Below are 26,608 nucleotides of genomic sequence, written 5' to 3' on the forward strand. Positions count from 1 at the left end.
ATTTGCATAAGTGCCATCTCACCAATAACTAACAATATCAGGTTAAAAACCTGGACCGGGGTAAAGGTCTGTCGGGGAGAAAACTAAAAAAAAAATTTCTCCACCAGCACTGGATCCAACCTGGAATAATATCATGAAAAGAGAAATCACCAATGCAATATATATATATATACTAGCTGTTGGGGTGGCGCTTCGCGCCACCCCAACACCTAGTTGGTGGGGGCGCTTCGCGCCCCCCCCCAAGCCCCCCCGCGCGCGTAAGTCGTTACGCGCCATAATAGTTACGCGCCATTGTAGTTGTGTCCCTATGTCCCACCTGTGAATATAGAAATATATATATATATATGGTTTTAACTACGTAAAACTTGCGAATATACAACATTCTTTGCTGTCCCATTGTCTTTGCATATAAATAGATTGTCAGGTTATCCCCCTGTTTCCCCCGGTGTCCCCGTTGTAGTTGTGTCCCTGTGTCCCGGTCGTCATTTATATTCCCTGTGTCCCGGGTCCCGGTCATCATTTGTATCCCGGTGTCCCGGTCTGTATATACATTCGTTTTTTAGTTTTGTTTTTCTCCTTTATTTTTTTCCTTTTTTTTTCTTTTTTAGCTTATTTAGATTTTTAGATTTTTTAGTTTTTTTTATTAGTTTTTAGTTTTTATTTCTTTTTAGTTTTTTTGTCCCGGTCGTCATTTATATCCCCCTGTTTCCCCCGGTGTCCCCGTTGTAGTTGTGTCCCTGTGTCCCGGTCGTTATTTATTTTTTAGTTTTTTACCTTTTTTTAGTTTTTTTAGTTTTTTAGCTTTTTTATTTTTTTTATTAGTTTTTAGTTTTTTTGTAGTTTTTGCCTTTTTTTTAGTTTTTTTAGTTTTTTAGCTTTTTTATTAGTTTTTAGTTTTTTTTGTAGTTTTTGCCTTTTTTTAGTTTTTTTAGTTTTTTAGCTTTTTTATTTTTTTTATTAGTTTTTAGTTTTTTTTGTAGTTTTTGCCTTTTTTTAGTTTTTTTCAGTTTTGACGTCACCTGATCCAGTTTTTTCAGGTGACGTCACCTGATCCACGATCCACAGATCCACAGACAACTTATTTTTATATATATAGATAGTTTTTTTTTTTTTACTTATGTCCTGGTCGTCATTTATACTCCCTGTGTCCCGGTGCTTTGTTGATTGCTAATCGAACATTCCTTTTGTCCTGGTCGCTTTCTCTTTGAGTGTCGTCATTTATTAGTTTTTTCCTTTTTTTTTTTAGTTTTTTATTGGTTTTTACCTTTATTTTAGCTTATTTTTCAGTTTTTTCCTTTTTTTTAGTTTTTTTTTATTTTTTATTTTTTTTAGTTTTTTACCTTTTTTTAGTTTTTTTAGTTTTTTTAGTTTTTTAGCTTTTTTACTTTTTTTATTAGTTTTTAGTTTTTTTTTGTAGTTTTTGCCTTTTTTTAGTTTTTTCAGTTTTTTTTTTAGTTTTTTATTGGTTTTTACCTTTATAGTTTTTTTAGTTTTTTAGCTTTTTTATTTTTTTTATTAGTTTTTAGTTTTTTTGTAGTTTTTGCCTTTTTTTAGTTTTTTCAGTTTTGACGTCACCTAATCCAGTTTTTTCAGGTGACGTCACCTGACACATCCATCCACACATCCACAGACAGACAACTTATTTTTATATATATAGATATATATATATATATATATATATATATATATATATATATATATATATATATATATATATATATATATATATATATATATATATATATATATATTATATATATATATTATATATATATATATTATATATATATATATATATATATATATATATATATATATATATATATATATATATATATATATATATATATATATATATATATATATATATATATATATATATATATATATATATGAAATACAGCCGTTTCGATTAAAACACAGACAAAAATTAACCTGACAAAATGTTTTCTAAAGAAAAGAAGTTACTATTTTTCAACTTCAAACTTTTTCAACTTTAAAAAGCTATAGTAAAACCTTAAAGGGACAGAAATTAAATGAATAATCCCGTTGAACATGATCCCATTGACATCTAACAAACCCTTCTTAGGACGGAAAGATGAATCCTATACCAAACTAAAATTAACGTGAATGACCAAGTCAAACTTATCAAACAGTTCGTGGTAACGACCTGTGTGGAGTGATCCGGCTCAATAGTAACCGAAACTCTAAAAAGCGGAATTTTGATACCAATAGATATATCAAAACAATCGGAATATTATACTGATTTCAAATATATAACTTAAATTACTTGGTCTTACCTGTCAAAGGTTACGAACTTGTGAAAACTTGCATGATTTTTGAAAGAAGGGGGAATCGCCCCCTAAAAGTCATAGAATCTTATTCTAGATCAGATTCAGCCTATCAGAGAACCCAGTCGTAGAGGTTTTAAGCTCTTATAGAGCTCATTCAAGCGGAAATTAAGATTTCTAGTGCCCTTTTAAGTGACTAAAAAATGGACGGCAACTAGGCCCCCTCCCACGGCCCTTTTTTCTCAAAATCGTCTGATCAAAATTTTGAGATAGCCATTTTGTTCAGCATATTTGAAAGGCCGAATAAATATACCATGGGAGATTTCATGACCCCCTACAGCCCCTGGGGAAAGGTCTTTAAGTTACAAAATTTGCCCATTGTTTAAGTGTAAGTAGGCTATTTGCTACTGGGAGGGAAGTTTGCAGGAAACGAATTTTTCAGGAAAAATTTCAAACCGGTTAAATTTATCAGAATTCCTATACGAGATTCTTTTTGTGTCTTGCTTTCTCTTTGTCGGTTCAATTTTACGCGTGGAGATGTTAACGGTAAGTGTCTGGGGTAAATTTTCACCAGGATTGAAATATCTAGAACAGTGGTTCTCAAACTTATTTAGACACTTTACCTTTTTTTTACCCGCAAAACATATTCTCAGTTACCGGTACTAAGTAAACTATAGCTACATTATAAATAAAAGCGCCAGTCGTAAAGTTAAATGGTTGTTTTATTTTTTGTTGGCTGGCCGTGTACCCTCTAAATAATTGTGCGTAGCCTACCCCCGGTTTACACGTACCACAGTTTGAGAACCACTGGTCTAAAGCATGATTACATAAAAAAAAATTGTTTTTTTACTGAAAGTAAGAAGCGGCATTAAAACTTTAAACGACCAGAAAGATTCCGTAAATGAAAGGAGATGTCCCCTCCTCAGCTCCCTGCTCTTTGGGCTAAAGTTTTTTGTTGTTTTAAAAAGTAGGGTTGTGAGAAAGAGACAAACTTTAGCCTAAAGAGATGGGTGCTGAGGAGGGGACAGTTCCTTTCATACTCGGAATATTTCTCTTCGTTTAAAGTTTTAATGTCGCTTCTTACTCTCAGTTTAAAAAACTTGTTTTTTTTTTACTTCAATTCTTAAGGTTTTTGAATTAATGCAGGTTTTGATTTTTGTTCTCTGTACATGAATAATTAAAACTAAATTTGTGTATTAATTTTGATTTTTTTTTTTTTTTTTTTTTTGGCTAAATGGTTTTCTCAAAATTTTGATCGGACGATTTTGAGAAAAAAAGGGGCAGGGAAGGAGGCTTAGTTAGCCTCTAAATCTTTTGCTACTTAAAAAGGCCACTAGAACATTTTGATTAGTAATAAATTACGTAACTTAGGAATTAATTTACGTACCGAACTTCTATATTCGTATATTTTCATTACGCATATAAGGGGGTTTCCCCCTAGTCAATACCTCTCTCTTTACGCTAAGGTTCAAATTTTTTCCAATTCCTTAAAATTGACCCCAGAATCACAAAGGCCGTTTAGTTAGAATAAATATCTCTTTTGAAATTACTGTTAATACTTTAGCGTAAAGAGCGAGGTAATGAGGAGGGGATGATCCCCCTCGGTGTACGCAATAATTTCTGTTCGTTTTAAGTTTTAGTGTTGCTCCTTACTTTCAGTTGAAAAAAACTTGTTTTTCATTTAATTTATCATTGTTTTTTAATTAATGCCGGAAAATCGAGCGTACCCTTCGCGGAAATTTGCTTCCCCCATGAAAAATTTCTCCGTGGTAAGATCTTCCCATGTAAGCCCCTCCCCCTATACCCCCCCACACACACACACCTGAAAAACCCCTGAAAACGTCCGCATATTTCCCAATAACCAATACTAGCCTAAATATAAACGATGGACAAAGTTTATAGCTTGCAGCCCTTCCCCCGGAGTCTACGGGGGATTAATTTGTCCTCAAATACATATCTGTTAGATTTTTTGACTATGCTGAATAGAATGGCTATCTAAAAATTTTAATCCGGTGCCTTTGGGAAAAAATGAGTTTGGGAGGGGACCTAGTTGCCCTCCGATTTTTGATCACTTAATAAGGGCACAAGAACTTCTAATTTCCGTGAATGAGCCCTCTCGCGACATTCTAGGAACGTTGGGTCGATACGATCACACCCGGGAAAAAGAAACAAAACAACATGAAAACAAGTAACCACGTATCCGTGATATTTCTTCTGAAAAAAAAAATACAAAATTCTACGTTTTTGCAGATAGGACCTCTACAGTATGGTTCTCTGGTACACTGAATCTGACGGTGGGATTTTCATTAAGATTCTATGACGTATCGGGGTGTTTCCCCCCTTTTTCGAAAATAAGGTAAATTTTCTCAGGATCGTAACTTTTGATGGGTAGGACTAAACATGATGGAACTTATATATTTAGAATCAGCATAAGAATTCGATTCTTTTGATGTATCTATTGGTATAAAAATTCCGTTCTTCAGAGTTTCGTTTACTATTGAGCCGGGTCGCTTCTTACTTACAGTTCCTTACTACGAACTGTTTGAATCCGTCAGGAGGAGGGATTTCTCCGTTGAAGTGTAGCCAGATATTATGGTATTATTTAAAAACGATCAGAAATTAAATAAAAAAAAACTTTCAACTGAAAGTAGGGAGCAACATTAAAATTTAAAACTTATTAAATAATTAAGTATATTGGGGGGGGGAGGTTAACCCTCCTCAACACCTCGCTCTTTACGCTGAAGTTTGAATTATGTCCCAATTCTTTAGGAATGGTTCCTGAAACGTTATGCTTTTTCAATTAGAACAATAAGAACCTTTTTTTAAAGTATTAAAAACTTTAGCGTAAAAAGTGAGGTGTTGAGTGGGAGACCCCACCCCTGTTCTACGTAATAATTTCTGTTCGCTTTAAGTTTTAATGTTGCTCCTTACTTTCATTTGTTTTATCTAATTACTACTAGAAATTACTATAAATAAGAGTACGGATACCTCCCCCTAAGTTATCTAAAAGTAAAACGCCATTTGCGCTTTATTTAAATTGGAACATATTTTACCGCTTACAACTACCATTAACCACTTTTGTTGCACTCATAAATGCTTTCGTTGAAGCGCTATAAAGCTTCAGTGCAAAGAGCGGGGGCTAAGGAGGGGACATCCCCTCTCACATGTGGAATAATTTCTGTCATTTTTAAGTTTTAATGTCGCTCTTTACAATCATTTGAAGAAAGATTGTTTTACTTTATTTAAAAACCCCACCAGTAGAATCATTCTGCCTATAATACGAAGATTGTCAAATTATGATTCAAATTCTGAAGCTGGTATATAAACCTAACAATCAAACAGTTCGTTGTAACGAACTGTAGTAAGGAGCGGCCGGCTCAATAGTAACCAAAACTAAAAAAAAATGGAATTTTTAGACTAATAGCTACATCAAAAGAATTGCATTTTAATGCTAATTTAAAATATATAGGTTTCATCTAGTTTAGTCTTACCCATCAAAAGTTACGAGTCTGAGAAAATTTGCCTTATTTTAGAAAATAGGGGGAAACAACCCCTAAAAGTCATAGAATCTTAACGAAAATCACACCATCAGATTCAGCGTATCAGAGAACCCTATTGTAAAGGTTTCAAGCTCCTATCTACAAAAATGTGGAATTTTGTATTTTTTGCCAGAAGGAAGATCACGAATGCGTGTTTATTTGTTTGTTTTTTTGTATTTTTTTCCCAGGGGGATTGTATTGACCCAGCGATCCTAGAATCTTGCGAGAGGGCTCATTCTGACGGAAATGAAAAGTTAGCCATTCTGAGATAGCCATTTTATTCAGCGTAGTCGAAAAACCTTATAACTATCTCTTTGGGGACGACTTACTCCCCCACAGTCCCCGTATGAGGGGCTACAAGTTACAAACTTTGACCAGTGCTTACATATAGTAATGGTTATTTGGAAGTGTACATACGTTTTCAGGGTGATTTTTAGGGGTTTTTTTTGGGGGGGGGGGGTTGAGAAGAAGAGGATATGTTGGGGAAACTTTCCTTGGAGGAATTTGTCATGGGGGAAGAAAATTTTCAGTACCCCGCTCTTTACGCTAAAGTTTTTTACTGTTTTGAAAAGTTGAGTTAAGAGAAAGAGTCAAACTTTAGCGTAAAGAGCGGGGCGTTGATGAGGAAGCATCCCTTTTCATATACGAAGTAATTTCTTTTCGTTTTAAGTTTTAATGACGCTCCGTACTTTCCGTTAAAAAAAAGAACTTGCTTTTATGGCACTTGGTATTAAGCAAGTGACATATAGCAATCGCAAATTCTGTCGCTCTGTCGGTCTGTGTCTGTCTGTCGGTCCCGGTTTTGCTACTTTGGGCACTTCCAGGTAAGCTAGGACGATGACATTTGGCAGGCGTATCAGGAACCTGACCAGATTAAATGAGAATTAGTCCTTTTCCTGATTTGATCATCTGGGGAGAGTGGGGTGCCTGTTAATTCGGAAAAAATAGAAAAAATGTAGTATTTTTCACTTACGAACGGTTGATCAGATCTTAATGAAATTTGATGTTTGAAAGGATATCGTGTCTCAGAGCTGTTAATTGAAATCCCGACCGGATCTGGTGACATTAGGGGGAGTTCGAAGGGGGTAACCTAAAATCTTAGAAAACGCTTAGAGTGGAGGGAGCGGGATGAAACTTGGTGGGAAAAATAATCACGTAAAATAAGTCATAGATACATAATGACATAACCGGAACGGATCCGCTCTCTTTGGTGTAGTTGGGGGGGGGGGGGGTTAATTCTGAAAAGTTAGAAAAAATGAAGTATTTTTAACTTACGAACGGGTAATCGGATCTCAATGAAATTTGATATTTAGAAGGATATCGTGTCTCAAAGCTCTTATTTTAAATCCCGACTGGATCTGGTGACATAGGGGAGAGTTTGGGGGGAACCTAAAATCATGGAAAACGCTTAGATTGGAGGGATCGGGATGAAACTTGCTGGGAAAAATAAGCAGAAGTCTTAGATGCGTGAATTACATAATTGGAACGGATCCGCTCTATTGGGGTGGGGTTGATTCTGAGAAATTAGAAAAAATGATGTATTTTTAGCATACGAAGGAGTGATCGGATCTTCATGAAACTTCATATTTAGAAGGACCTCGTAACGCAGATCTCTTATTTTAAATCTCAACCGGAACCAGCGTCATTGGGGGGGGGGGCAGTTGTGGGGACCGGAAATCTTAGAAAATGCTTAAAGCGGAGAGATCAGGATGAAACTGGATGGGAAAAATAAAACCTGTCTAAGATACGTGACTGACATAACCGGACCTGATATGCTCTCTTTGGTGGAGTTGGGGGGGGGGGGTAATTTGGAAAAATAAGATATTTGTACTTTACGAAAGGGTGAACAGATCTTAATGAAATTCGATATTTAGAAGGATCTTGTGCTTTAAAGCTCTAATTTTAAATTCCGACTAGATCCTGTGACATTGGGGGGAGTGGGAGGGGGGAACCGGAATTCTTGGAAAACGTGAAAATTTTGGTATTTTTATCTTACGAATGGGTGATTAGATCTTAATGAAATTTAATATTTAGAAGGAATCCATGTTTCAGAGCTCTTAGTTCAAATCCCGACCAGATATTTTGACATTGGGGGGAGTTGGAGGGGGGAATATTGGAAAACACTTGGAGTGGAGGAGTCGGGATGAAGCTTGATGGATAGAATAAGCAAATGTCGTTGATACGTGATTGACATAACCGTACTGGATTTGCTTTCTGTGGGGGAGTTAGGGGGAGGGGTTCAGTGATTTGGCGAGTTTGGTGCTTCTGGACGTGCTAGGACGATGGAAATTGGTAGGCGTGTCAGGGAGCTGCACAAATTGACTTGATAAAGTCGTTTTCCCAGATTCAACCATCTGGGGGGCTAAAGGGAGAGGAAAAATTAAAAAAAAATGAGGTATTTATAACTTACGAGTGGGTGATCGGATCTTAATGAATTTTTATATTTCGAAGGACATCGTGACTTGGGCTCTTTTTTAAATCCTGACCGGTATTAAGCCTCTGATTTTCCTTTTAAATCAATCTATTGATTCTTAGAATTTTGTTAGAGCTCATACCATATGAGCTCTTGGCTCTTACCTCATCTTGCCTCGTCACAAGTGCCATATGAGCTCTTAGCTCTTGTTTTTATTTAATACTAACACAGTTTCATTCCGTATTGGTCTATAGAACAATCACGACCTTTCCTTTAATAACAGGTAAGTGTGAATTTCATCGACTACATTAAAAAAAAAATAATGTTTTTGCACAGTAGTCATATAATAATTCAAAAGTAACTAAAAGAAAAATTACTAAAAATGGATCAGTGAAGCTTAAAGCAAACGGAAATTAGAAAATAATAATCACGTTAAAATTAAAGATAATACATACCTCTATGGATGAAAACAGCAAAGTTATCAAATATTTTTGAAATTCTAAAATTTAGTGTTTTACTGAAAACACAAAACCAAACCCCCCAAAAAAGGATTTTCTCTTGGAAGAAGAAAACTCTCTAAGTATTGTGCTTTTCTTAAAACCACAAGCCAGCGCAGTTTTCACTAAAGGGCCAGTTTTATAATTCTATAAATATTGGGTAATCTGAATAATCTGCGAAGCAATAATTTTTGGTCGTTTTAAGGTTCAATTTCACCTTTTAGTTCCATAATAGACACTTCATATTAAATTACTTTTTGTCCTTTTAATGCTTGCCAGCCTTCTTACTCCAGAAATGAAGCCGACAGTTGTAATTGTAGGTGCCAAATGACGCTTTACGATGGAGCTCTTAAGATGAATATATAAGAGGTACAGAGATGAGAACAGTAGCTTTTGAATTAGCTATTAGGCATTTCCCTGCAATCTTGTGGCCTGCTAGCCACGGCAGGAGAAAAATATATAAGTAAATATATGGAGATGCTTGCTAAACGTTCAAATGGCGCTTTACGATGGAGCTTTACATATGGCTCTTTACGATGGCGCTATTAAGACGAGATTATAAGAGGCACGAATGCATGAACAGTAGCCTTTGAATAAGTCATTTGACATTTCTCTGCAATCTTGTGGTCTGAGAGCCATGGTAGAAGAATGTATATGTATATCTATATATATAAAAATAAGTTGTCTGTGTGTGTGTGTGTCTGTCGAGTGACGTCATGTTTGTGTGTCGACTGACGTCATGTTTTCGACTGACGAAATTACGGACCGGGACATCGGGAAACAAATGACGACCGGGACACAGGGAGTATAAATGACGACCAGGACACAAGTACAAAAAACTAAAAAAACTAAAAAAAAAAGGTAAAAACTACAAAAAAACTAAAAAGAAAAAAACCTAAAAATTAATAAAAAAAAACTAAAAAAGCTAAAAAACTAAAAAAAATAAAAATAAAAAAACTAAAAAGAAAAAAAGGGGAAAAATACAAAAATTTATTTCATCATATACCAATTCAAAAACGAATTTATATACAGACCGGGACACCGGGATACAAATGACGACCGGGACACAGGGAATATAAATGACGACCGGGACACAGAAACACAACTACAACGGGGACGCCGGGGGGCAGGGGGGATATATAAATGACGACGGGGACATAGGGAATGTTCGATTAGCAATCACCATCAACAAAGCTCAAGGGCAATCATTAGAATCATGAGGTAGCCTATAACTAAAAAAACTAAAAAAAAAAGGTAAAAAACTAAAAACTAAAAAAAAAGACCATTTCAAAAACGAATGTATATACAGACCGGGACACAGGGACACAAATGACGACCGGGACACCGGGACACAAGGAATATAAATGACGCCCGGGACACTCAAAGAGAATTCACAGACTGGGACACCGGGACACAAATGACGACCGGGACACAGGGAATATAAATGACGACCGGGACACAGGGACACAACTACAACGGGGACGCCGGGGGGCACAGGGGGATATATAAATGACGACGGCGACACAGGGAATGGTCGATTAGCAATCACCATCAACAAAGCTCAAGGGCAATCATTAGAATCATGAGGTATAGATCTGAATACGGATTGTTTTCCCATGGACCATTATATGTTGCATGTTCAAGAGTCGGTAAACCTGACAATCTATTTATATGCACAGACAATGGGACAGCAAAGAATGTTGTATATTCGCAAGTTTTACGTAGTTAAATATATATATATATATATATATATATATATATATATATATATATATATATATATATATATATATATATATATATATATATATATATATATATATATATACATATATATATATATATATATATATATATATATATATATATATATATATGTATATATATATATATATATATATATATATATATATATATATATATATATATATATATATATATATATATATATATATATATATCATGAAAAGAGAAATCACCAATGCAACAGCACAAACACATAAAAAAAAAGAAGAAGCAGAAGGAGAAAAGGAAGACTGTTTTCCTAAATTAGTGATTAATATAGACCAGCACTTGAATTAGGCCTTAACCCTACTCATCCATACAATCACATAGGTCAAACAGCATAGCCAAACACAATCAACCATAAAGAATAATCCATGGACAGGCAGTCATGTCGTCAATAAGTATAAGTAGTCATTTACCAAACAATAGATAAAATAATAAAGAAAAATAATTCAGAGGCAACGGCCCAACACAAGGGCTCATCAGGAGAATACACTGGCCTATAGGGTTTCACCACTTTAAATTCTTTACCCAGCCAAGTGTTGTGGCTACCACAGAATATCCATGGCATCCCCGTGTCAGGTATCACCCCCAAAATACATGCCTATAAAAAAAAAAACAGCAAATGTAAAACAAGCAAGTAACACCAAAACAAGCTTATCCTGTTAATATATCCCTCTTTTTAGCAACAATAGGTAAACTAAAGATGATAAAAATTACCAAATCACAAGTATTAACACATTGCAAAAAAAAAAATTTAATGAACTAAACAATTATAGAATTCATCTTTACCATGTGGCTATTTTATTAAAAAATCCGCTCTATTAGAAACACAATTCAAAATAAATGGCGCTGCATCACCATTTGTCGAACCTCCGAAATTAGTTGAAAATTTCTTTAAGTATTTCCGGATAATTCTTTCGATATTTATTTAAAAGTTCGTTATAATGAAAACTAAATTTTTTAAATTGCCAAGTTAATTTATTTGCAGAAAAACCTCTTGATATCAATTTTTGGCTTAAGATTTTACATCTATTTTTAAAATCAATATAATTACTCCAAATCCTTGCATAACGAAGTAACTGTGAGAAAAACGCAGAATATGTGATATTTGAGTGTATATTACTTTCAGGGAATGGGAAACTAATCACTTCAAAATCAAAATCATCCGTTTGATTATACATTTTAAAACTTAATTTATTATTATCACAAATATTAACATTTAAATCTAAGAAATGATCTTCATGACCAGCGCCATGACTAGGTTCAAGAGTAGGCTCTGACGGATATATATTTTTAGAAATATCAATGAAATCCTTACACAATTTAAGACCAAAATATCATCTAAATATCTTTTATTATTTGACAAAACATGTTTTAAATTATTTGGATTATTCTTATCCATCATATATTTATATTCTAGTTGACTTAAAAACAAGTCAGCTCTAAATGGGCTGGCATTCCCCCCCCCATGGGAATTCCCACGATTTGCTTGTACAAATCACCACCAAATCTTATATAAGTATCGTATAAAACAAATTCTAATAACTCAAAAATCATATCCAAGCTGTAACATCTCAAGTCAACTGTGGTATTAAAGCAATTTATATATATATATATATATATATATATATATATATATATATATATATATATATATATATATATATATATATATATATATATATATATATATATATATATATATATATATATATATATATATATATATATATATATATATATATATATATATATATATATATATATATATATATATATATATATATATATATATATATATATTCACAGGTGGGACATAGGGACACAACTACAATGGCGCGTAACTAATATGGCGCGTAACGACTTACGCGCGCGGGGGGGCTTGGGGGGCGCGAAGCTCCCCCACCAACTAGGTGTTGGGGTGGCGCGAAGCGCCACCCCAACACCTATATATATATATATATATATATATATATATATATATATATATATATATATATATATATATATATATATATATATATATATATATATATATATATATATATATATATATATATATATATATATATATATATATATATATATATATATATATATATATATGTAAAGAAATATGAAGAGATGCATGTTAAACGTGCAAAAGTGCGATTTTACTCATTTTTACGATTTTACGTTTATAAACTCTAGTGTAGGGTTTTAGGCCACGGGAAATCGATTGGCTATTTTAGAAGCAGCATTTTGTGCATTTTGCTTCTTTTTGTGTGAAACCGATATTTTGTATCGCAAAATAACAGAAAGCGCGGTTTTTTGCGGGGCAATCTGTTTTGTTGAAAATATCATTAAAAAACCAACAACGAACTTTGCCCCTGCTGTTGCTTTTTTGTGATGTACCTGAGAGACAATGCAGCCTTTCTTGATTTTGTCTCATTTGTTGCTATTTGCATGGACCTATTGTGGGCTTCAGGAATCTATTCAACAAATTATTTACAATAGCTTTTGTCTTCATTGAAGTCCTCTTCTTATTGCCCCTTAAACCAACTGAAGAAAATAAAATTTGTCGCCCAGTTTCTGGTCTCACATAGTTGTATACTTAAATGTGTTTTGTCTTCATTGAAATCGACGTAGCCATGTGTTCATGCCCTGTAAGTTTCAAGTCTGATAAGCGCTGATGACATAAGTTTTAGAGGTAATCAAAGACTAACTTGTAGATAACTTTTTAATTCTTTTTAAAGGACTCATGGTTTCTTTTGACCTCAGCTTCTCAGCCAAAGAATTTGACTCTTTAGTGCCGGCTTAGAGGGTACTATTTCTCGTTTCTTGCACCCTATCTATCTGACACTGGACAGCAAATTTTTGAAAAAAAAAGAAGTTTTTTTTAATGTTGGATATACATTTTTGATAAAGGTTTCATATTGGTGTGTACGAAAGTTTAATACTCAAATGGGACACATACATATCTGGCCATACAACAGCGTTATGGTCAATTGACGCTTAGAGCAAATCTCCATGAATTATTAGTGGCTCATCGTACTTGCAACAACAGCACCATTTTAGAGGCTGTAGCAACGAATTTTACAGATAATTGATGAATATTAATGATTATAAAAGGGCCGAGATTGAATCTTGCGGAACCCCACAATTTACCAACTGATTATAAAATCATTCTCACCCACGAAAGATTGTAATCTGTTTTCAAGATATTTTCGAAGCCATAGGTAATTTCTCACTCCAAATTGGCTAGGTTGCCTAAAATAATTTAACGGTACATGCAGTCAAAGGATTTTTTAATATCTAATAGAATAGTGTTATCCAATAAAAAAAACTATCTGTTGTTGCACTTTTTTCGTGTATAGCTTTATTAATTAACTGAAAACATATAAGAGCATCTTGCGGTGGATAATCCGGCCGGAAGCCAAATTAAGAGCTTTTAGCTTTCTCAGGAAGGCACAAAAGCAGCTCTATTCAGCATAATTTTCTATATTTTTCAAGCCCTTTGCAATTTTTAATATAACGACTCAACGCGCTGTTAAATAAAAAGTGTTTATACAATTTCAGCCCTGCAAAGCCTACTATATGCTCGTTGGCTGAAGCCAGATTAGGTAAGTGGAAACTACCCTTTGCATTTGGTTCATATCCCAACCTTTCGTCAACCTTTCACATGCCTTTTTACTTCTTCTTTGTGTCTCTTCTATTGTTCGCCTGAGTGAAAGAGCAGGCTGGCAGCGGTTACTCATGTTGAAACTCCTAACTATCCGGTGATTTGTTTTTGGGCTGGGTCACTTCAACTCACATTAAATCACATCAAATAATCTCTTGCGCAGGAAAGGAGAACCCGGGATTGTAAAGATGCCATCATAATAGTTACAACAATTAATATTTTTAGTTCGAACTTCCTTTTTAAAGCCAATCAAACTATAATAAAATGCTATTGTTTTTACATGCAGCTATAACATAATTATTATGCAGTTTGCGTGTAGTCACATTCGAAATTAGTTTGAATACGTGCATACCGAAGGTACTTTCCTTTTCTTGTTTGTTATCTTTTTGTGACTCACCACAACCTGCTGAAAAATTTAATACGTAGAATAGAAAATCGTGCCGAAAATCATAAGATTTGTTTCACAGCATACATTGGTTTTTATTAGCAGCCGAAAGCCTGGTTTCACAGGGAAATGCCAAATATATTAGCCAAAAGAATCACAGTTTCCTAATAATTGATTGAAAACCAATGATCTCGTCCTTTTATTGAATGTTTTGGTTAGTGTTTCTGTAAAACGTTTGACAAATCTCAGACTCAACGTATGACACATACTGATTTTAAAAGGGTCTTATTCTATTCCTCCCATATTTATTACAGTGTATGAATTTAATTATTATTTCAGGAAGTTTTAAGGCTGCTAATGAACGAGGAACTATTTTAAAACGGTTGTGCCCTAGAGAGGAGCGATGTTTCAACCTTTTAATGACTGACGCACTTCGACCATTCGTGCCAGAATACAAGGGGCATGTGGTTGCTGAAAGTGGAGAACGTATCCTTTTCTATCATCTATTTAATCTTTTTTGGAATTTCAACCTTAATTATTTTTCAATCTGTGCTTGGTTAGTCAGAGGAAGCGCTCTAGCGTTGCCTTTAGTAGTCCCTATAGAACCGTTAGCGCTTAGTGTTTTTTTTTTCGAGTCCCAGAGCCACTTCACATGGAAGGAGGGGTCGTAAAAACTTCAGAAGGCGCCATTTTATTGAAAATTTATATTTCACTTTCTAGAGTACTAGATAATAAAAGGCAACCAGTCCCTGCCCTTTTTTGCTGTCGCTTCCCGTACTCTCCAAATAGGTCCAATCCGGAAAGGGCTTTAAATAATACAAATCGGAAATTGCTCAAACATATGTATTCTTATGAGAAATTTGGTGTTAATGCAGTATTTAAGGAAAAGTTAAAGGCAGGACCGGATAAAGGGCGGTTGGAACGATTGGGTCCAATCGGACCTTGGTCCTATCTAGTCATTTTATTAAGCTTTAAGCATGGAAATTTTTATAAAGTATCGAATACTATAAAGTATCGAATACTCCCCTCAAATACTTGACCTTATCTGAATTAGTATAATACCTAAACACGTATCAGGACTAGAGTCTTTTGTAAGTGTGAAATCATGAGCTACTAGAAAACAGTACACCAGAGTGTATGAAGAAAACGCACCAGAAATGTCATTTTGATTTTCTTCCACTATTTTGAGGGGGAGAAAAACACAGGTTTTTGTTGGGAGGGATAAAACTTATACTGCTCTACCGTTACCCCAGAGATATTGCGCTTTTTGGTGTGTATTCTACAATGGTTTTTAGTTATGTTAGTTATTTACCAATTAGCCTTCTAATGAACATATGGTTTTTAGGTGAGTACAGCTCACAATTATACCATAGGCATACATATAGGCATTATACATTATACTATGGGCATACATTCATCCCTCATAATCATTTTAAGAAAAAAAAAGGATCATTAAGTAGCTTAATTAGAACCAGTCAATAATTTTTAAGGTTGGTAAAAGAATGAATTGATTACAAATTTTCCTGGGATTTTTTTTAGTATTACAACAAAAACAAGTTTTTTAACTGAAAGTAAGGAGCGACATTAAAAGTTAAAACAAACAGAAATTATTCCGTATATGAAAAAGGCTGTCCCCTCTTCAACGCCTCACTTTTTACGTTAAAGTTTGACTCTGTCACAACTCTACATTTTAAAACAATAAAAACTTTAGCATAAAGAGTGAGGCATTGAAGAGGGGACAGCCCTTTTCATATACGGAATAATTTCTGTTCCTTTTAACTTTTAATGTCACTCCTTACTTTTCAGTTAAAAAAAAATCGTTTGTCAACAAATACAGGTTAGAATTTGGCTCACCGTATATGAAGGGTTGTCCCCTCCTCCCTACCTTGCTCTGACGCTTTTAAAAAATTGGGACAAACAGTCAAAATTGCTCAAAAAGAATAAGGTATTGAGGAGGGGGCAACCCTTCATGCACGGAATAATTTCTGTTCATTTTTCAAATAATGCTGGTAAATCTGGGTCACCCTCTATGAAATACACCCCTCCCCCTTACGGAAAAACCCTTCTTGGAAGTTTCATCCAACGGAAATTACACACTCCCCCCCCCGCCAAATTCCCATCAGATAGTTTCATCCTCGCTGAGAATTTCCCCGCTCTGTAAAATTGCTTACAGAAAATTCAGCTGGAAAAATTGTCCTTAGCATTCTTACATTTGAATAAGACTTCAATCTCTAATCGGTTTCTCGATCATTCCATACATGCCCCCTTTTGTGGAAATTATTTCCCAGAAATCAAATTAAAACACGCGGAAAAACGCCCTTGGATAGTTCCCCTGGAACATCCCCACATGAAAAATTTGGCAGAGAGAATATAAGACAATTAAAAGAAATTTCGTATAGTAATTTTGTCAAATCCCCACAGCGTAAATATTTATCCGGGAATATTCACCTACCCACCCAGAAAATTGTCTCTTCAAGTTAAATTCTCCCTAAAGAAATCCACCCCAAGCTTACCCACCCCCTTCCCCCCCAAAAAAAATGTCTGTATACTTCCCAATAACATATAGTATACTTAAGCAATGGGCGAATATTATAACTTACTGGCATCTCCCCACGGAGAGTGGAGGGTCATTTTACACCTGGGCGTGGAAGGGGGGCCCAGTTCCCCTCGAATCTTTTTGGTCACTTAAAAAAGGTATTAGAAATTTGTGTTTCTGTTCGAATGCACCCTCTCCAATCTTCTATTATTTCGATACAATCGCCCATGGAATAAAAAATAAAGAAAAATAAAATAAATACACATCCGTGATCAGTTTTCTTGCACAAAAGCAATCTTCCACATTTTTGCAAATAGGAGCTTCAAACTCCTAAAATATGGTTCTCTGGTATGCTGAATATCGTGGTGTAATTTCCATTGAGATTCGTTTAATTTTAGGGGGTGTTTTCCCCCTATTTTAAAATCAGTCAAATTTTCTCCGGCTCGTAACCTTTCGTGGGTAAGACTAAATTGATGAAACTTGTATATTTATATGGGTAATACTAAACTTCATGCATCTTATATATTTAGAATCAGCATACTAAGCTGATTCTTTTGATGTATCTCTTTTTATCAGCTGTCCTGGCTGAGTGGGTTGGTGCGCTGGATTCGTGATCCTTTGTCTGAGAGGACGCGGGTTCGAATCCCAGTGTACCTAATTCTTCAGTTTGGGACGGGGGTCAGTGATGTGACTCTGTAAGCTTAGCCAGAGTCGACCCAGCTCTAAATGGGTACCTGGAGAAATCTGGGGAAGATAAACAGGAAGGGTGTGATTACCCCCTCAAAATCTCACGGGATTTATTGATGTCCACGGGATGGTTTTTCCCCCGGAAAAATTACCTCCATGGACAATTTCCCCAGGAAAATTCTACTGAGGACAAATCCGTTACGGAAATCCTCTCTCCCCATTTAAAATTGAGCAGGCAAAGAGAAAGGAAGACAAATAAAAAGAATGAAGAAAAAATGTTGCTCTAGCTGGATCGTTCCCTGATGTGATAACTTCCCCAAAGAACACGCACAAAAAAGAATTAACAGAAATAAAAATATATAACAGATACTGTAGGATATTCTACACCGTAAATTCTACCTATATTTTGGAATATAGGTAGAATATTCAAAAATCACAGCCTTAATTGGTTCTTATTGTTTGTTATACTTCCCTTTTGGATGCTCAATTTTACACACATAGGTAATTTTCAGCGGGGAATCAGCCTAGAACCAAGGGACGAATCCCGCGTAAGTATTTAAACAAGTTTGCCCAAAACCCGCTTTTCATGGTATTAGATCCTCCTCCGTTGGAAAAACTTATTGATCTATGACTTTCTAAAGGCGAAACTCACTTTTATAAAAAATAGGCTATTATGCTTCTATGTTGCGTTGCCAATTTTCACATCAAATTTTCACAGTCCTGTATTATATTAACGAGTATATGATATTGTGTCGTCTTACTATGCACCCATAGGCATGGCCAGAGTAATTCTTGTGGGCCAAAAAAAAATAGTATCTTATAAGGTTGCTTGATAATAGGTAATTGCACAATATCTAGGTTTTGCTCTGCTCTTAATCGTTGCTTGAAATTTGTTTCTTAATACAGTCATATTGCATGCCTGAATCTTTGTAACTGATCATAATGACTATTTCCAATATTAATAAAACATTTTATGAGCTCATGAAGTTGCCAAGTTTGTTAGAAACTGTTAGTATATTTTTATTGCAATTTTCCTGCTTTTGGGTGGTTTTGACAAATTTTAAGTTTTATTTTCATTTTAAGTTTTAAGGTTGCTCCTTACTTTCAGTCGAAAAAACTCATCTTTTTTGTAGCTAACACAAAAACGGAATCGGATCAAAGCAAAGCATGTAGACACATTAGTGACAGTAGTAACAAGATCAAAGGTAACAGATATCATTTTTTACTTCCTCACAAGAGGAGATAATCCACTCCCTTAGCATGACTCTTTATGCCAAGATTACCCCTCCCCCAAATGCTTCCAGAACAAAGGTTCAAGCACAAGAGCGAGGTGATGAAAAATTTTCCTTATCTATGTGTTAAAAATGGTTGGGCTTATTTATTTGCATATGCTTTGAATAATACAGTTTTTAGCTTATATGATTTGTGAGGCAATTGTTAAATAAACCGCTTGCAGTTAGGCTACCATCGCGCTATACATGCAGCTCTCAAAAATGTTTTCATTTAAGCACTGGTTAAAGTTCATTGTAGAGAGTAAATGGGTGGTAAGCTGGTAGCCCATTCCCTCTTGTTCAGGACCAAGGACGTATCCAGGATTTTTTTCGGTCGTGGCATTTTCTAAAACCCCATAACCCTCTCACCCCTCTGGATATGGCCTTGTTCGGGACAATATGTGTTCTTAAATATTTATTGTGACTATTGTTTTATTGGCAAAAAAAAATGTTCTCTTGTTTTTTTAGTTTTATTTTACAGTGATTTGCACTTCCTTATCAGCACTTCTATTATGACTATCATATATTCATATACAAATATATTATTTCCTTAACTAACTTGTGATTAAGTCTATTTGGCTTTGGAGGATTTATTGTGTCAGTTTTCATCGCCATGTGTAATGGATTGCAAGATTGGTTTCCGGACATATCTAGAAGAAGAATTAACCAGGGCGCAAGATAGACCAAAATTACGTCGTGTAAGCTTTTTATTATTTTGAGCATTTCGGTATATATTTTTACGCTAGAGATGATGACGCTGTTGGTACACACCTCGTATGGAGACATGAAGAAATTTAGCGCTTCTTTATGTGGTAGTTCTGCAAATTTTCCAACCGATAGAAATTTCGAAGTTTCTTTGACTGGATATCACCAAAATAGTTTTGTTGAAATTTTATTTCGTTTTTAATTGGGGGAGGGGTAGATTTTAACTACGCAAATAATTGAATTATTCAGCAGGGATAGATCTAGACCTGTCAGTGCCGGGACAAGAATGCCACTTGACGTCTAGTCAACAAACCAATTATAGATATCAGATTATGGATGTTTTACTTCTCTGAAGAATATACTTTTTTAATTATTTTAGTATCATTACTATAGTTTAATATCTACAATCAGGGCCGTACCAAGGACTGTTGTTTTTTTCTAGAAAGGGGACTTCTACAAATTTTTCTAAACGCATCAAAAATTTTTGTTACGTTTTTACGAGTCGGATGAAAAATTCATAGGGGGGAAACCCCTTTGCCTGCCCCCCTGGATGCGTCCCTGTATTTAATAAGGTTCAATACAAACTTTAAGATTCTTGGTGAAAATATTTTATTGGTCACACACTGCACATACAATTTAGATTATATGCAACAGATCTCATCTTGTAAATTAACTTAAAAACAAGTTTTTTTTAACAGAAAGTAAGGAGCAACATAAAAATTTAAAACTAATAGTTATTATTACATATATCAAGGGGATTGCCCCTCCTTAACACCTCGCTATTTAAGTTAGAAAATTGTTATTACTTTTAAAAAAGCTTCTAATAGTCCTAATTAAACGACCCTTGTGTTTCAGGAGTCGTTCTCAAAGAATTGGTACACATTTCAAACCTTAGCGTAAAGGCCAAGGTATTGAGGAGGGGATTATCCCCTTCATATACATAATAATTTCTGTTTGTTTTAAGTTTTAACGCTGCTTCTTATTTTCAGCTGAAAAATCTTGTTTTTTTATTTAATTTCTGATCATTTATTAAACAGCTCTAGGAAACCTGGCCCATACTCTACGGAAAAATCCCCCTCCCCACTAAAATATCATCTAGACAATTCAATCCCGGTGAAGATTTACTCCGGACAATTACCCTTAACAACTCCACCCGTAAGATTAAGGTATAAAAGAGAAAGCAAGACATATAAAAGAATTCTGTATATGAGTTCTGGCAAATTCCCGGTGTATAATTTCCCCTAAAAAATCGTCCCCTGGAAACCTCCCTCCCCGTGAAACATTCCCTCCGTAGAAGAAGCCCCCAGCAGAAAATTGGTCCCTCCCCCTCCTGGAAATGTATGTATACTTCCCAATAACAAATACTATGCGTAAATAATGGGCAATTTGTATAACTTAAAGTCCTTTCCCCTGGGGCAGTGAGGGGGGGAGGGTCATGCTATATCCCGAGGCATAGTTGTTGGGCCTCTCAGCTGTGATGAACAAAATGGCTATCAAAAATTTTGATCAGATGATTTGGGAAAAAGGGCAGAGGGAGGGGACCTAGTTGCCCTCCAATCTTTTTGGTCCCTTAAAAAGGGCACTAGAGCTTTTGATCTCCGTTCGAATATGCCCTCTCACTATATTCTAGGCCCATTGAGTCGATAGGATTACCGGTAAAGAAAAAAAAATATAAACACGTATCCTTGAACTTTCTTCTGGAAAAAAATATCAAAATTCCACATTTTTTTGATAGGAGCTTGAAACCTCTACAGTAGGGTTTTTTGATACGCAGGCAAATTTTCTGAGGCTCGTAGATTTTGATAGGTGTAAATAAACCTAATGAAACTTATATATTTGAAATCAGCGTAATCAGCCGATTCTTTTGTTATATCTATTGTTGTCTAAATTTCATTTTTTAGAGTTTCGGTTACTATTCAGCCGGGTCGCTCCTTACTTTCAGTTTGTTACCATGAAGTATTTGTATAAAACTTAACTGTATGTGCTTTTCTCAAAGATAATTTCTTCATGTGAGATCTTTGAAGCCACATCATGTTCTACGAAGACTATACTAAAGTTTGTCAGCTAGTGCTTGCCGGTCTAGTTTCTAAATAGTTTATAATAAATGTTAATTTGCTGAAGCTTCTCTCACTATAAGAAACTGATACAAGTATAGTTAAATAAATCTTCAAGGCAAACGTTGGTGCTTTCCAGAGTTGAAAAATAGAGCTCAAGTTTTATTTCATCAGATCAAAAAGTTTTTTATAAGCCGGTGGTCCTATGAATCAGAGCCCGGAGCAATCTATCCCCCTCGTCCCCCTTAGATCTTTCTCTGCTGTTCAGAAGCTATATTAGGTAATTCCAATCTTTAAATACTTTGAGATCTTAGCTTTAAGACTTTCGATTGTCTCTTAACTTATAATTTTCTGGCATATGACAATACCTTTAAGAGGGTTTGACGTTTTTAGCATTTTTATTTATGTTCGTTTATGTTTCATATTTTTGTATGTGTTTCATTCATTCATTATTAGTAATTTCTGCTCGTGTTACGTATTATATAGCTTTATTTCTGTTCATTCAACTTTTAATATTGCTGCTAAAGCTTCTTAGAAAAGTTGTTTTTCCGGAAAAATGTGTTTTTAAATGTATTTTTTTGTTTTTTCTTTTTTTTGGATTTATATATTTGGTTTATTTTGTTTTGGGTCAGTTGTAGTTTTCAGCTTTTTTGCTTAAGAGCTCAAACGTTGGATTGCAATTAAAAATTTTGTAAATTGATACTGAGCCGAGACGTTCGATCAGCCATTTTCTTCGGTTATAAATTCTTTATAATTTTTATCATAAAATTCTGGATGAATGAGGCTAATATTTTTTAGCATACAAATTCAAAATATTTATAATTTTTGCAGATTTATGGTATTGAAATTATCCTTACGCTTATCCATAGGCAGCCTCATATATAGATTTATCGTAATCCACCGTCTTATTAAAAGAATCTGTTCATGCGCTGTCTGGTTCGAACGCAATTAGGTTTAAATAAGCACATGTGTGGGTCCTTTATAAGAAGATTTCTGCGTTGTGTATTAAAGATAAAAAAAAAACTCGAGAGCAGGAATCTATTCAGTCAAATTTGCTTCCAAGTTTTTTGTCTGTCTGCATAACCTATAAGTTTCAAAAAGATTGACAAAAAATCTTTTCTTTTTTTTTATCGTGAATTGGCATAATCCTCAACGTTTCAAGTTAATCTAAGAAAAGCAAACTTTTTTCCACTTTTAAGCATCAATAATTGGCTTAACTTGATTTTTTCAAAATATTTTGAGCTCTTATGTCCGTTTAGCCCAGTCTACATGGCAAGTGAGTTGCAAGCTGATCATACAAAACAAAATTGGTTCTATTTCAGGGCTAATAAATTAATTCAGGCAATTTTTCTTTTTTTTTTGTCTTCATCATTTTTTGTCACTCCTTATCCCTCTACCTTCTTTGCAAGGCAGCCTTTTCCTGTAATGTACATATTACATAGTATACACACCATGCAATACCATGGCTAGGCGGATAAAAAGCATTTATTCTGGTACTCTTGATTCACAAATTGATGAGATCCGTTTGATACTCAAAGTTTTGTGTCTTCACTCGCTAAACCAAACGATCTCGCTTAGTACAAGTTTAAGTCAAATGGAGAAAACAATTTATTTTTTTTTGGTTTTCAGGTTCACAAATCGATGCCAATTTTTTTTTTTTTTTAACATTTTGCCATCATTGAGGTCTACCTGGTTCTTCTTCTTTTTTGGCCCGTTGTTTGGTTCCTCTTTTGCCTGGCCATATTACGTACCCTATAAGTTTCAATGTTAATTAGTTTTAATTTTGAAACTGATAGGGGACAACAAATGAATTGACATGTTTTCAGACATCACGAATCAGATATACGAATCTGCTAGTCTATGTGTCCGGGATAGTAAAACAAACCTTCAATAACTCTTCTTGGTCTGATCTCATTATAAATGTCGTCTGTCCTGGACGCTTTGAAGGAATTCTGTTGCCCTGTCTCAGGTCCTATTTTAAGGGCCCATTCCCCGAACCTAGTTTTTCTGTGCATTTGGGTCTAAGAACTTGTGAATAGGAAGTATAAGCTGTTCTAAAGGGAATCAATGCTCCTTTTTAGGCCATATTTTCGAGTCAATCAATATTTTGAATTTTTGTGGCACTTGGTATTGACCAAGTGACATATAGCAATCGCAAATTCTGTCGGTCTGTCGGCCTGTCGGTCTGTCTATCCCAGTTTTGCTACTTTAGGTACTTCCAGGTAAGCTAGGACGATGAAATTTGGCAGGCGTATCAGGGACCGAACCAGATTAAATTAGAAATAATCTTTTTCCCGATTTGACCATCTGGGGGGAGTGGGGGGCCCGTTAATTCGGAAAAAATAGAAAAATTGAAGTATTTTTAACTTACGAACGGTTGATCAGATCTTAATGAAATTGTTTGGAATGGAAGGATCTTTGGAAAATGTTTGGAAGGATATCGTGTCTCAGAGCTGTTATTTTAAATCCCGACCGGATCTGGTGACATTGGGGGGGAGTTGGGAGGGGGAAACCTAAAATCTTGGAAAACACTTAGAGTGGAGGGATTGGAATGAAACTTGGTGGGAAAAATAAGCACAAGTCCTAGCATGATCAACATAACTGGAAAGGATCCGCTCTCTTTGGGGTAGTTGGGGGGGGGGATAATTCTGAAAAATTAGAAAAAATGAGGTATTTTTAACTTACGAACGGGTGATCGGATCTCAATGAAATTTGATATTTAGAAGGATATCGTATCTCAGAGCTCTTATTTAAATCCCGACCGGACCTGGTGAAATTGGGGGGGGGGAGTTGGGAGGGTAAACATAAAATTTGGAAAACACTTAGAGTGGAGGGATCGGGATGGAAATTGGTGGGAAAAATAAGCACAAGTCCTAGATACATGACTGACATGACCGGAACGGATCCGTCCTCTTTGGGGTAGCTGGGGGGGGTGGGGGAATTCTGAAAAATTAGAAAAAATGAGGTATTTTTAACTTAAGAACGGGTGATCGGATCTCAATGAAATTTGATATTTAGAAGGATATCGTGTCTCAAAGCTCTTATTTTAAGTCTCGACCGGATCCGATGACATTGGGGGAGTTTGGGGTGGGGGAACCTAAAATCATGGAAAACGCTTAGATTGGAGGGATCGGGATGAAACTTAGTGGGAAGAATAAAAACCTGTCTAAGATACGTTACTGACATAACCGGACCGGATCTGCTCTCTTTGGTGGAGTTGGGGAGGGGGGTAATTTTGAAAATTGAGGTATTTGTAACTTACGAAAGGGTGACCAGATCTTAATAAAATTTGGTATTTAGAAGGATCTTGTGCTTTAAATCTCTAATTTTAAATTCCGACCAGATCCTGTGACATTGGGGGGAGTTGGAGGGGGAAAACCGGAATTCTTGGAAAACGTGAAAATTGGGGTATTTTTATCTTACGATAGGTGATCGGATCATAATGAAATTTGATATTTAGAAGGAATTCATGTCTCAGAGCTCTTATTTCAAATCCCGACCAGATCTTTTGACATTGGGGAGAGTTGGAGGGGGAAATCTATGAAAACACTTGGAGTGGAGGAATCGGGATGAAGCTTGGTGGATAGAATAAGCAAATGTCCTTGATACGTGATTGACGGAACCGTACTGGATTCGCTCTCTTTGGGGGAGTTGGGGGGAGGGGTTTAGTGATTTGGCGAGTTTGGTGCTTCTGGACGTGCTAGGACGATGAAAATTGGTAGGCGTGTCAGTGAGCTGCGCAAATTGACTTGATAAAGTTGTTTTCCCAGGTTCGACCATCTGGGGGGCTAAAGGGAGAGGAAGAAGTGATTTGGTGAGTTTGGTGCTTCTGGACGTGCTAGGACGATGAAAATTGGTAGGCGTGTCAGGGAGCTGCATAAATTGACTTGATAAAGTTGTTTTCCCAGGTTCGACCATCTGGGGGGCTAAAGGGAGAGGAAAAATTAGAAAAATTAGTTATTTATAACTTACGAGTGGGTGATCGGATCTTAATGAATTTTGATATTTAGAAGGACATCGTAACTCAGAGCTTTTATTTTAAATCCTGATCGGCATTAAGCCTCTTATTTTCCTTTTAAATCAATCTATTGATTCAGAGAATTTTGTTACAGCTCATACTATATGATCTCTTGGCTCTTAGCTCTTCTTGCCTCGTCACAAGTGCCATATGAGGTCTTAGCTCTTGTTTCTTTTGTGTGTATTTCATTCTGTTCGGTCCCTTGATCTACAGATACACATTTCTAGTTGATCGAAAATATTTTTGATCATACTGAAGGGTCCATACACAGAGTCTGAATTATTTGTACATTAGGGTGTCCTAAGCCAGGAGACTTCGGGGCTTAAGTTTGAAGCCACTAAAAAAATCCATTTTCTGACCCTTGTTTGGGCCCTATTTTAGGGTGAACATTTTTTTCTATTTTTTTTGTGGGGTCCGCTAGACCAAATGATTTGGAGGTCAAGTACTCGAAGATAAAGTTTGATACCTTGGGAATAAAACTGTTTTAGTCATTTTTGAGCCTCCATTGCCAAACAATCCCAAATTTCCTTAAATTTTCCATTAACATTGGGGTTTCTTTGACCCAGTGAATTAAAAATATAAATTTAATCCCCACCGGAGAAATTTGTTTAACCTCAAACTATGACAAATTTTTCACTTTTTCAATGTGTTTGCCATTTTGAATCTTTTCTGCAATTCCAAAGATGAAGTCAGCTTTGAAAGGTATGCTATATTTGGGAATGCTAACTGGATTGACAATGTTTAATGAAAGCAATCTTGATCT

The 26,608-nt window shown here is 35.3% G+C and overlaps 1 protein-coding gene across 1 annotated transcript in view; it reads left to right on the plus strand.

The window, feature by feature from the left end:
• Window positions 1–26,608, plus strand: part of LOC136029185 (inositol-trisphosphate 3-kinase B-like) — an 89,947-nt gene that overhangs the window by 53,424 nt on the left and 9,915 nt on the right. The window contains exons 5-6 of the mRNA XM_065707310.1: window positions 14,914–15,060; window positions 19,639–19,766. Coding sequence (XP_065563382.1) covers window positions 14,914–15,060; window positions 19,639–19,766 — 275 coding nt within the window. The remainder of the gene's footprint in view (window positions 1–14,913; window positions 15,061–19,638; window positions 19,767–26,608) is intronic.

This window comes from Artemia franciscana, chromosome 7 (assembly GCF_032884065.1).
Source record: "Artemia franciscana chromosome 7, ASM3288406v1, whole genome shotgun sequence".
NCBI lineage: Eukaryota > Metazoa > Arthropoda > Branchiopoda > Anostraca > Artemiidae > Artemia > Artemia franciscana.